This window comes from Phyllostomus hastatus, unplaced genomic scaffold (genome assembly GCF_019186645.2).
Source record: "Phyllostomus hastatus isolate PE091 unplaced genomic scaffold, TTU_PhHast_1.1 phas_contig_432, whole genome shotgun sequence".
Classification (NCBI taxonomy): domain Eukaryota; kingdom Metazoa; phylum Chordata; class Mammalia; order Chiroptera; family Phyllostomidae; genus Phyllostomus; species Phyllostomus hastatus.
Window position 1 is genome coordinate 4,099,596 of NW_025333880.1, and position 12,729 is coordinate 4,112,324.

The 12,729-nt window shown below is 35.7% G+C and overlaps 1 protein-coding gene across 19 annotated transcripts in view; it reads right to left on the minus strand.

Annotated features, from left to right (window-relative positions):
* PPFIA2 (PTPRF interacting protein alpha 2) overlaps positions 1 to 12,729 on the minus strand; it is a 465,199-nt gene that overhangs the window by 19,602 nt on the left and 432,868 nt on the right. For 12 of the 19 annotated variants that reach the window (XM_045845002.1, XM_045844994.1, XM_045844989.1 and 9 more), the window contains 4 exons: positions 7,165 to 7,227; positions 5,625 to 5,654; positions 3,699 to 3,892; positions 50 to 147 (listed from right to left, as the gene is read on the minus strand). In XM_045845002.1, the coding sequence (XP_045700958.1) occupies positions 50 to 147; positions 3,699 to 3,892; positions 5,625 to 5,654; positions 7,165 to 7,227 (385 nt within the window). The remainder of the gene's footprint in view (positions 1 to 49; positions 148 to 3,698; positions 3,893 to 5,624; positions 5,655 to 7,164; positions 7,228 to 12,729) is intronic. The other 7 variants (XM_045845003.1, XM_045845001.1, XM_045844993.1 and 4 more) reach the window with 1 other exon arrangement.

Consider the following 12,729-nt stretch of genomic DNA (forward strand, 5'->3'; position numbering starts at 1 on the left):
GAAAGCTAAAATTCCCAGAGAAAAGACATTTGATATGAAAGAATATTACCTTTTATTTCATGTTGGCTTGCTTCTCGTCTTCTTTCCAGTTCTTTTCTATCATAATTCAACCTTTTTAAGCACATAATTCCATACTGTAAACTTGTTCTGTTTTTTTTTTAAGAAAAAAACATTAAATTTACTCAGCAGATGAAGAATGTCCTTTGATTAAGGATAGTTAACACTTTGTACTACCTTTTAAAGCAACAGATTAATAAATTATATTCATATTTAAATTCTTTATCTTATTTTATTTATTTATTTAAATGTATAGGGGTGCATTGGTTAATAAGATCATATAGGTAACAAGTGTACATTTCTATGATATGTGATCTGTATGTTGCATTGTGTGCTCACAATACTTTAGTATTGGTGGAAAATAAAATTATAGTTATTTTAACTAAACACACAGTGTTTCTGAAGAGTGAAAAACATTATTTGCAAAGTGAGTAAATTATAGTCTTAAAAATATCATGGATTATGTTGTTTATCCAAATGTCTTTAGCATATTTTGACATAATCTGCACACAAATGAACATTTTATTCTTTTGAAAATAATTTAAAGAATCACTATTATGGAGACAGGAAAGAACTGATACTTTCTTTTAAAGCTGAGGAGAACAATAATTCAACAACATGAATAAGTTAAGCAATAAGATAGAGAGCCAAATACTAAAATGAATAGCCAGCAACTCTAAGTGATACAGAAGTATGTGAAAGGAACAAACCCACAGACATTGAAACTCTGGAAAGGATATTGGGAAGAGCAGAAAATGACTGATCCTTTAAGGATCAAGTGCAAATGAAGGGTTATTGAAGAAAATAGAGCATCATGAACATGGGATTGCAAATGAAAGTTTAAATGAGTGGTGAACTTGAGATACAATGTCTGGGTTTGAAATCCTTGTTAGGAAGTCAGGAGGAATAAAATTACATATAGAGACTGGAGTTATACTAAGGAAAGTTTGCATTCAGTGTCAGTATGGAATATAACCAGGTGAGAGAGAATTATTAGGCAATTTTAACAAGAGAAAGGCAACAAAAATTTCCAGTTTAAGGAAGAATAATCTGGTAGCAAAATAGGAGATGGGGAAAATAAGTAAACCTAGGGGGCAAAGAAATCAATTAAAGGGTCAATGCTGCCCAAATAATGGTCATCATAAGGACAATTGCCATGAGTGTGAAAATAAAGCCCAGAAACCAGAGACATTCAGAGAGAGGAAAGGAGAAGATTTGGTGATATTAGCTATAAAGGATGTGGAAGAGTGTAATAAGAAATCTTTATACTTCAAGAGTAAAGAACATTGATTATTAGTGATTTCTTCGGTGTTTAGAAATACACACAAATTTAGACATACACACTGGCCAGTTACACGTAAGTGTTAAATGCAATTCTAAGGCCTGTACTTTTAATAAAGACATGTTAAGCTCAAATATTTCAGAATTAGAGGGAAATGAAAATAAATCCACATTAAGTGGGTATTATAGACTGAATTATGTTCCCCCAAATTCTTATTTAAATTCTAATACTCAGTACTTTAGAATGTGAGTATATTTGGACATAGGTTCATAAAAGAGGTATTTATATTAAAATAGGGCCTTTGGAGTAAACCTTAATCCAGTCTGGCTGGTGTCCTTACAGGAAATGAAAATTTGGACACACAGAGGAAAGACAACACGAGGACGCAGTGAGAAGGTGGTCATCTGCAAAGCAAGAAGAAGCCAATCCCGCTGGCACCTTGATCTTGGATTTTATCACTCCTGAACTGTGAGCAATAAATATCTGTTGTGTAAGCCACCAGTCTGTGGTATTTTGTTATGGCAACCCAGCAGACTAATTCCGTGGGATACCAGATAATGTTGATGTGATAAGCATTATAGACACTGGGCAGCTTGAGGTTAAATCAATGGCTCTTGGCAAATTTCTGCTAAGCTTTTATATTATTATAACAATGTCTGCCCAATTTCCATTCATGGGCTGTAAAGACAATGAGATGCAGTAGGCAGTCAGGTGCTACCTGCTTTGAGCTAGAGCTGAGCATAGCTTAAGGATGAAGCTTGTGTATTTTCCAGAACAAACAAGAACCCTGCCATTAGACTAATTTTTATTTTTTAAAGAAAACTTGATTATTTATAATAATCATTTCTACTATAATAATAGAGTGATTAAAAGTAGATCTAGTGAAGGATGGTGAGAACATGAGTGTGTTATATAAAATTCTAGTATTCAAAAGTCCAATGAAACCACTCAAAATTTGAGGGCCTAAATGTTCAGTGACAGGGAACTCATTACTTTGCAATGTGTATGCTACAGAGCAATTGATACAAAGTTCTACTGAACAAAAATCACTCACCTTAGTATCTACACCTATCGGAGCTAGAAAAGTATTGATTACATGCTCAACAGAACAAATATTATTCTCCTATCACATAATTATACTGAACATAAGAAAACTTATCTGAAGTCTTCTCATATCCAAGCTGAATGCCTTTAACTTCACCAACCTTTCCACCAGACTTTTACCACTTTATCAATAACAATTTAATGTATACAAATCAATATAATTCATTATTCTCCCCTTACCACATGGTGGAACTACTATTGTGCCTGCCAATAAACACAATCTATATATGCCCTGGCAAGTCATTAACCCAAACTGAGATACTTGTGTTAATTGTAAGTCACATTATCTTTTTCATTTGAACTGTTTTTAAGTCATGGATTGCCCATCCAGCATTTCAATGGTTTTTAAAAACTATGCTGTATTTTTCTATACTAAACTTAACCCAGCAGTGTTAAAAATACTGTATTAGGATTCAAAATATCTCTTTATAAGCTTGATTAAAAAGTCTCAATATTATTGTTTTATCCTAACATTTTGTCATCATTATATCTGATTTTAATACCATTTTTATTTCAGCCCCTAATTTAGTGTTGGACAGGATGTGACCAAATATAGTTTCTCAGGCCAAAATCATCTAGATTTATGTGCATTAATTTATACTCATAATCAACTATATATTAAATAATCACAATCTTGACAATTTTTCATATATGACATGGTCTTATAACAAGCATTTTTTCACCATCTAGATAGTGAACAACTTGAAAAAAGTTGCATTTTATTCATCTGTGTGCTTATAGCTGACTCACAACCCATTCGTTTTTTTCCTGAAAATTAATATACAAATAAGCAAAATCACTAAAAGATTTATACAGAAACAAAGACACAAAGTGTTCTTCAAAGCAGAATTCCTTCTCAAATCTTTTCCTCATTTTTTCCTAAGTTATATAATTTATAACCACATATATTTATAGTTGAAACTGGCTTAATTTTATTTTTAATAAGTAATTTTCTAATATAAAAACATACACAGGTACAAACCACAAAATGGGATTTCCTAAAGTTGCAGTAAAAAATATTTATATTGTATGCAAATTTATGAATGTATCATTTTATAAGCTTTGGACACATAATAGAAACACAGCTCTACATTACATAGGCCCTGTAATATTCTGCATGAAAATATTTTGCCCAGTAGATGTTCACAGGTATTTCAAATAGCACATATTCTCTATTTTCTAAACATTTCTTTTTGATTTAGTTATACATACATTATTTATTGTTTACTTTAATGATTCTTTGGAAGAAACCTACCGATGGAAACTATCCACCATTTTTAAATGGACACGGAGATCCTTTTTTGTTAGGTGATCTAACATTCTTGCATCTACCAAACATTCCATAAAATAGCTTCTGTATTGTGGTAACCCCAGGCTGGGAAGCCATTCATTTCCAATCCATTCGTGGTTCATATCTCCATATGCCAGGGTCTGCAGAAAAACCGGACACTAGAATTGTTTTATAGCAGTCAAGTTTCTTAGCCAATAAAATGAGATGGTAATTAGGGGACACTGCCTATTGCTATAACTAATATTTAGTTACTATGACATATGGAAACAAAGCAGAAATCATATTTAGCTTCTAAGATCTGATTTACTTTGGTACAATCTGGAACTCTGTGTGCATGCATTAAAGTATTTGTCTATAGAAAATGATGGTATTCATTTTGTATTCTCAAAAAATTACATTTTATACAAATACGCATTTTAATAAAAATTAGAAATAATGGTATAATACAAATGTTAAGCTTAAAGATTCTTTATGCAAGTAGGTTTGCTTTATTTTAATTTATTTTATTTTATTTTATTTTATTTTTATTTGTTAGCAGATACCCCACCACCTCCTTCTCTTCAATGGTATGATATTGCAATGGTATAGGGGCAACACTTGATGTGAAAGTAGAAATCTCAGTAAATGAATAAAGAGAGGAGCAACAAGGCTAGAGACAGAATCCTGAATTTTATGTGGACAATTTACCTAGTGAAGCATGCAGCCATATTTCATAAAGATTATTGGAAAGAGTCTTTTTTTAGAAATCAATATATACTCAAAGAAGCAGGACATGACCAAAAACTAAGAATGATAATCTAATTTTTCAATATAACAGTATGAACTGATCTTATCAAATGCTGTTTATAACAGCCCAAATAAAAAGTGCCATCAACTATTGCCTCTAAGCCAATTTTTAAAAAGGATTATTACTCTCTATTAATCACATAGTGTTTGTCCTTATCAAATGGCAAGTGTGATTATAACATATAATTCTAATAAAAATCTAGATGAGTTCCTTTTTGTGTGTTTTTTAAAATGATGAAATCCTTACCAAATCAAAACTTAAAAGCAATGCTAATTTACTGAATGTTTAAATATAGCTCTTAGTATTAACTACTGAAATTTTCCATATAGTCAAAGGTTTGAATCACATTAACTATAACACACGTTACAGTCATGTGCTCCTTAACAATGGAGGTGTTCTAAGAAATGTGTCCTTAGGTGATTTCATCATTGTGCAAACATCGCAGTGTGTACTTGCACAAACCTAGTGTATAGCCCACTAGACACCTAGGCCATGTCATGTAAGTGGTATGTCATTGACTGAAACATCATTATGCGGTGCATGACTGTAATTCTTTCAGTTACATAACATGTGGAAATTCAAGAAAGGTGCAACTTCCTTGCAAACATAGATTTGCTCAAAGTACATATGTTTGTCTTATATTGTCATCTCAATTAATGGGAGTAAGTTTTGACTTGCCATCCCAATGCTTACAATATCCCTCCAACCCCAATCCTCACACCCTTTCCAATATACTTTAAAGCAAATGTGATGCCAAATACATTTTTAATTCTACCCCTTCCTTATATACAACTTGAATGAGTCTTGATTAAATATATTGAGCTGATTTCAGAGAAATTTAAGTTACAGTTGATTCTTCTGAAGAGGAAAGGAGATTCCTTTTTAAAAAGGCCAGGTATGAAATAGTAATCACTTTCTTTGCAAAATATGGTGATTCAAAAACATATATATATATATATATATATATAATAAAATCAAATATACATACTAGCCTTAATCTTAAGCTAAGGGAAGGTTTATAATATTGTGACATGCAACAGTTTCTTACTTTATATCCTGACAGCGTACTAAGGATATTGTTTTAAAGGATTTGAATTTCCTACCTGGGCCCAGCTTCCTTCCTCAGATTCTTTCTGTGTTAGCAGCAGGGAGTGATTAATAAAGCAGATAAGTATAAATTAATTTTAAATGAATATAGTGAAATTTTTTTAGCAGAAGCAAAATTGTTATTGAAAGTGTTAAGTATGACATAGAAAACTAAACAGATTCTTACTCTGATCCACACCAATTTAGCAGTTCAAAGGCAACTACATACTGTATTTTGCCATGTATAATGCATGTATAATGTATAATGCATACTTTTTGCCCAAATTTTTGAGGAAAAAATAAGGATGTGCATTATACATGGGTATAATGGTTACATACCACATGTATAATAATGGGTATAATAATCCCATGTATAATGTGTACAAAAAGGTGAGTGCACAGTGCACACAGAAGCACACTACACATGGCAAAATACAGGTAGTTCCTAATTAATTCTAATTAAATACATATATTAACATGGGATTTTCATGACACATTTGATTTTGTAATTCTAAACCTTCATTAATTCTTAAGTGTAATTTTCCAAATGTAATGAATTATAGTAAAAATTTCTGACCATATACATAAAAGCACATAATATACAAATGTGTATTTATACACATATATATTATAAATATATATATTCATATAATAATTACTATACCCCTAGGCTATATAGTATCCCATGTCGTATTTGCGGTTCTTTGCTACACACACACACATAATATGTATGATGGAAAAATCTTATACAAAGTAAATTAATAATGTGGAAAAGTAACTGTATCCCTCTAAGACAGTTTTGTGGTAATCAAGTAGATTTCAACAACAGCCCAAAACAAGTAAAACAAAAAAAGACAAAAACCTATAGGACAAGCTAAACCAGAAATGTAATTAGTACAGGACATTGGCATTTCTATGCACCATAAACTAGGTATTCATATTTTCAAATAGTGATAAAACTGAGAGAACATTAAATATGAAAAAAGTTGCTAAGAATAAAATGCATGCAGTGCTCAAGTTTGCATCTTTAAGTGAAGAAATGACTATATGTAATACTGCATTTTTTAAAAGTGGACAATTATAATCAGAGTCACCAAGAATTTTTGTAAACCTGTTCTTTGAATGCCAAATGAACAGAATATTTTTAAGGGGTGGGGGGGATGGAAGGTCAAATGCTGTATCTGAGATGGTCAAGTACAAAAACTGAAAGTATTGTATTAAGAATGAGTATTCAATATGAACTTTTCTATTACAAGTCTAATTGGGTTTGGTAATATATATTACCTGTGAACATGCCCAATATTAAGTAATATTTATTACTAAAGTTGTAAAATAGATGTATGTTATTATTATTAATTATTGTTAGCACACTGCTTCATTTAAAAATGTCCAAGTGCAGTACACTACAACTATAACAAAAAATATTAGTTATTACTACAAAATACTATGCAAACATACCTCATTACTTCAAACTATTGAAAACAAAATAGTTTTATCATCAAAATAACAACAAAATAACTTTTCTTCATGCTTAACAGAGCATGAAGAAAGACTAACCGTTTTTGCTGGAGCTGCAAGATTTTCCATTTCTTCGTGGGTCACCCAGACGTTGCCTGAAGGCTGTGAGGAGGCCCCAAGGGAAGCAGCACAGTCCGGGGAGGGCAGCAGTGGTAAAGGAGAAAGGCAGCGCCAGGGTAAGTTAACAGCATCACGGCAACAGCGCAGAGCTCCTGCTCTACAGCATGCATGAGAGACAGCATTGCTGGCTGGCTCAGGGCCCCTTTTTCTTCTACTTAAAGAAGATTAAATAGAAAGAAGCGTTCTGTGAAGTTCATGCAAGATAGATTTAAAATGATACTTCTGTGTTTATGAATTAGTGTTGAGGTCCTCCCTGCCTGGTCTCAGGAAAACTGCAACCACCTGTGACTAAGGCTGAGTAAGAGGCCTCCGAACCAGGAGACACTAAGGAGACAAAAGTTATTTCCCTGGCATGAACGCTGCCTGTTCTGTGCCTGGCCTCCAATGTTTGATCAGTTAGCCAATGATGGGTAAGATTTCCCATGGAGGGATTGTGTAAGACAGGCATGATCATGTGGAGGCCTCAGGGAAGGACTTGGGGGGCTGTGGAAATGAAGGGGTGATCGACATCGACCCCTGGCCCCTCGGCTTTGCCAAAGCCTGAGTCCTTGAGAAATCCAAGTCTCCCAGCTGCCTTTATCTCCTCTGCCCAACTCAGGCCTGCAGAAACAACAGGGGTGGTGCAGTCCAGACCAGAGTCGGAGGACCCCTGGGGTAATCAGACCTGAGACATAGAATATGAAAGAACCTGTGAGATCTACTTGCTGGAAGATGCTCTTTAATTAGAATATGAAGGCACGGGCAGGAAATGAAAATAAGCTTTTAGGTCCTGTAGTCTTTTTAAATGATAAAACCCCAAAATCTCAGAATCCCAGCAGGAGATCTGCCACTCCCTTTCAAAGTTTACTTGTTTTATCTTCCCTATCAGACTGTAATTGACAAACTATATCGTATGTTTACTAAAAGTCTGCTTGGGGGGGAGAACGAGGCACTCTCCACTAGAGAGGGTAGCCGTTTCATCCCTATTTCCTCACAGGACTCGGTTGTCCCTGTGTATGTTTTTCTTGTGTTTTGAAGAGCATCTGCAGTGATGGATACCGCTGGACCGGTATCCGTCTCAAATTAGAAAAAAGGTTTAATTAAAATTTCCATTTGAAAGGTATGTGGCTGCTGGATCCATGGAGGATGGATTAAATTTGAATTGTAGAAGAGTGTATTTTTTAGTTTTTTCTTCAGAAAACAAAGGTATGTGTGTTTGGTTGTGTTATTACTAATACTGAGTTCACAGAGTTTTGATTCTTCAATGCCCTTGGAAAGAGAAAACTGGTTGTTAACACAAAGCTGAAAACACAGTTATAGCTTGCCTGGGAAGCAAGGCCAGCTTTTCCCATGGGTGTATTTCCCTTCACATTTCAGTAAATACGTTGTTTTCCTGTATTCCCAGAGAAGAAAAGAAAGTGAAATCCTATTTTTGATTTAATGAGAGGTACTTTTCAGCCTCACTAAATATCATCAGAATTTACAAAACCCATTTCCTAATTTTTCAGCAGTCTCCTACATCATTATAGAAGAGAACATGATGTAAAAGAAAAATTCCCCCCCAGCGGGTATATTCTGATGTATCATTTACTTTCTAAATCAAATGACCCATGATATTTGTTCTATACACTGAATAATGTACCATCTCTAAGCCTAAGCCCACTTAGTAACATGAAGGATTTGGCACATCATTGATGATAATGGCCATTGGGAACCACTTCTCTTCAAATTCCACCATATCACGGGGAAGTGTGCACGAGCGCTCCAAAGCTGTCCAAGCACAGCACTCCTATAGTTCCAATGGAACTTACATTCTACCTGTTGCTTGTCACTTGCTCTGGGACATGTCTAGTTTTAAAGAATTGGAAGTAGCAAAACTGATTCCCTAACATAAGTCACCAACATAATTCTCTCTAGCCTTTGCTACCATTCACACAAGTGCCATGTTTGAATTTCCTTCTATTATAAATAATGCAATTTAACATAATTTTAAAAATAACTAAATATAAAGTGATATAACCTGATATAATACATATAATTTGATAAAATAAATTTCATATATGAGAATTACTCATACATGCAATTGAGTAACACAAGGGAGTTGAATAGAATTCATAATTACAAGTAAATCATATGGGCATAAAAATCCCCAAATAGCCATAATATACGTGCATAGAATTCTTACTCTCCTACCATTTGGAAATTAGAGTATGTCTGATTTTCTTCTACAGGACAAAACTGCACACACCTGTAAAATATACTTAGAATACAAGAGCTATCCATAACATTAGAATCCCTTCCCCTAAACCAGGAGGGTATCATCCCTCCCCAGTTTCTAGGAGTGATCTTTATTATAAATAGGAAATTCACATCAATATATGAATCATTAAATCATTTGGGAGAAATTGCTTTAATTGACTTCATGAGGAGTACTATGCTGAAAAGAACTTTACACTCATCTGTCACATTTCCTTCACACTCAGTGAACACAGAGCTTTGCTTAGTGCTTGCTCTGTCTTCATAGTGAGCTTCAGCAATGATTACCTGACAGGAAATTTATTTAAGTGAGTCTGGATTTACAATGATCCCTGTAGCTTCTAACTTGATTGTGGCTTCAAATAATGAAGCTTTCCCTCCTCCTTTAAGAAAGTTGACCTGCTTTGCTCTTCTTTCTCAAAATTTCTGCAGCTATTCAGGGTTGTTTATGGTTCCATATAAATTTTTTATGTGTTTGTTCTCTATCTGTGAAATATGCCATTGGCACTTTAATAGGGATTGCACTGAATCTATAAATTGCTTTGGGTATTATGGACATTTTGATGATGTTAATTCTTCCAATCCATGAACACAGTATGTGTTTCCATTTGTTTGTATCTTCCTTAATTTCTTTCTTCAGTGTTGTGTAGTTGGGTAGGGAGAAAAGGCAGAAAACTGTGCTTGAACAACAATAAAAAATGTTTTTTAAAAAGAAAGTTGGCCTGTATTATCTTATTCTGCACATCATATATGTATAATCCCTCTCACGGTTTTCCTGAAAGTCTCTATTTGCCAGACTGTTACCATATTCTGGGATGGGCAAGGTGCTGGAAGCTATGGTTTGAATCTGTATCTCTATATGCCAAATGAGTATACATCCAGGGCAATTTTCTAAAGTATAGTTGGCAAACTTGCTGAAATTATATATTAGCTTTTCTTTCTTTTTTTTTAAATGTATTTTATTGATTATGCTATTACAGTTGTCCCATTTCCCCCCTTCTCTCCCCTCCACCCTGTACCCCCTCTCCCACCCACGTTCCCCCCCTTTAGTTCATGCCCATGTGTCATTCTTATGAGTTCTTTAGCTTCTACACTTCCCGAAATATTCTTGCCCTCCCCCTATTATCAACCTACATTCTATGCTACTTATTCTCTATACCTTTTCCCCCTCTCTCCTCCTCCCACCCCCCTTGCTGCTAGCCCTCCATGTGCCCTCCATTTCTGTGGTTCTGTTCCTGTTCTACTTGTTTACTTAGTTTCTTTTGGTTTTGCTTTAGGTGTGGTTGTTAATAATTGTGAGTTTGCTGTCCTTTTACTATACATGTCTTTTCTTTATCTTCTTTTCTTAGATAAGTCCCTTTAGCATTTCATAAAATAAGGGCTTGGTGATGATGAACTCCTTTAACTTGACCTTATCTGAAAAGCACTTTATCTTCCCTTCCATTCTAAATGAGAGGATAGAGCAATCTGGGATGTAGGTCCTTGTCTTTCATGACTTGGAATATTTCTTTCCAGCCCCTTCTTGCCTGTAAGGTCTCTTTGGAGAAATCAGCTGACAGTCTGATGGGAACTCCTTTGTAGGTTACTGTCCCCTTATCTCTTGCTGCTTCTAGGATTCTCTCCTTCGTTTTTACCTTGGCTAATGTAATTATGATGTGCCTTGGTGTGTTTCTTTTTGGGTCCAACTTCTTTGGGGCTCTCTGAGCTTCTTAGATTTCTTGGAAGACTGTTCCTTTTGCCAGATTGGGGAAGTTCTCCTTTATTATTTGTTCCAATACATGCTCCATCTGTTGCTTTTCTCCTTCCTGTTCTGGTACCCCTATAATTTGGATGTTGGAACATTTAAAGGTGCCCTGGATGCTCTTAAGCTTTTCCTGGATTTTTTGAATTCCTATTTCATCATGCTTTCCTACTTGGTTGATTCTATCTTCCTTCTGGTCCACTGTATTGTTTTGAGACTCAGATTCCTTCCTTTCACTATTGGCTCTCCTCCGCGTATCTTCCTGCATCTCTTTTATGGTAACCTGCATCCTTTCATCTAAATTGTGCCCAAAATCAACCAATTCCGTGAGCTTTCTGATCACCAGTGTTTTGAACTATGCATCTGATAGATTGGCTATTTCTTGGTCACTCAAAAGGATGAGTCCTGGGGGACTGATCTGTTCTGTTGGATACATATCTTATGTCTTTCCCTGTCTCTGGTCGCTCTGGTTATGGTGGGGGGCGGAGCCTTAGGTGTTCACTGGGGTTGGGCACCCTGGTTGCTAGATTGTGACGTTATGTGTGTGGGTGGGAGCGGGAGGGGACAATGGCGATAGTTTCTTTCTCCTGGGCTCAGGCCCTTCCTTGGGATCCTGGGCTGCGAGCTCTGCCCTGGTCCACAGTCGGTGCCCCACAGGGTCCGCCAGCCGCAGCTTGCATACTCAGGGATCACCGTTGCATTCTTGCACCCCAGATGGCTGTTGAGCTGATTTCCCGCCAAATTTTCCCGACCTCCGTGTGCCGCCAACCCACGCCAGCCCCACGCCCGCCCGGCTTGTCGTCTCCAACCAGTCTGGATGTAGGGGTCTACTTCAACTTCTTGGCTGTCTGACTTCCATTCAGATAAATCCTGTCAGTTCTGAGTGATATTCTATCTGTAAATTATTGTTGTTCTAATCTTGGTTGTGCGAGGAGGCACGGTGCGTCCACCTATTCCTCCATCTTGCTGGAAGTCTCGCTTTTCTTAATCTGTAATTTTACTGTAAAGGGTCACTGCCAGTCTAGAATCTTGTATAGCTACTCATAACATAGCTTTGACACAGCTCAATTAATTAGCCATTAGTCAAGGTGTTAACAAGTTTGTTTTATAAGCAAGCCCACATATAAGAAGTTATTCATATTTCTTCTCACCACCAATTAAAGGGATGGAATTTTTGTCTAGGTAATTCACAGAGGGGTGATTTAGAGCACTGGAGTTTCAGCAAAGAGCCTGTCTTAGAGAATGAATAGCTATAGTAGGGGTGGCTTTGAGCAACCAAAGCAGATGAGGACACTGGTGTGTTGGTCTGAGGATAAAGAAAGTGCAAAAAATAGGTTGGAAAAGCTGAAAGTATAAGCATCATATAACTTGGTTGGGGGTCTCTGAGAGCCACTGAAAATCATCTTCTCACTGCCCTTAGCTGTCCATGCTGCAACCCCCAATATCTGAGCTGGAGAACGCAAACCATTAGCCATTTTTTTGGTGGCTAGTAACACCTGTGTCTAACA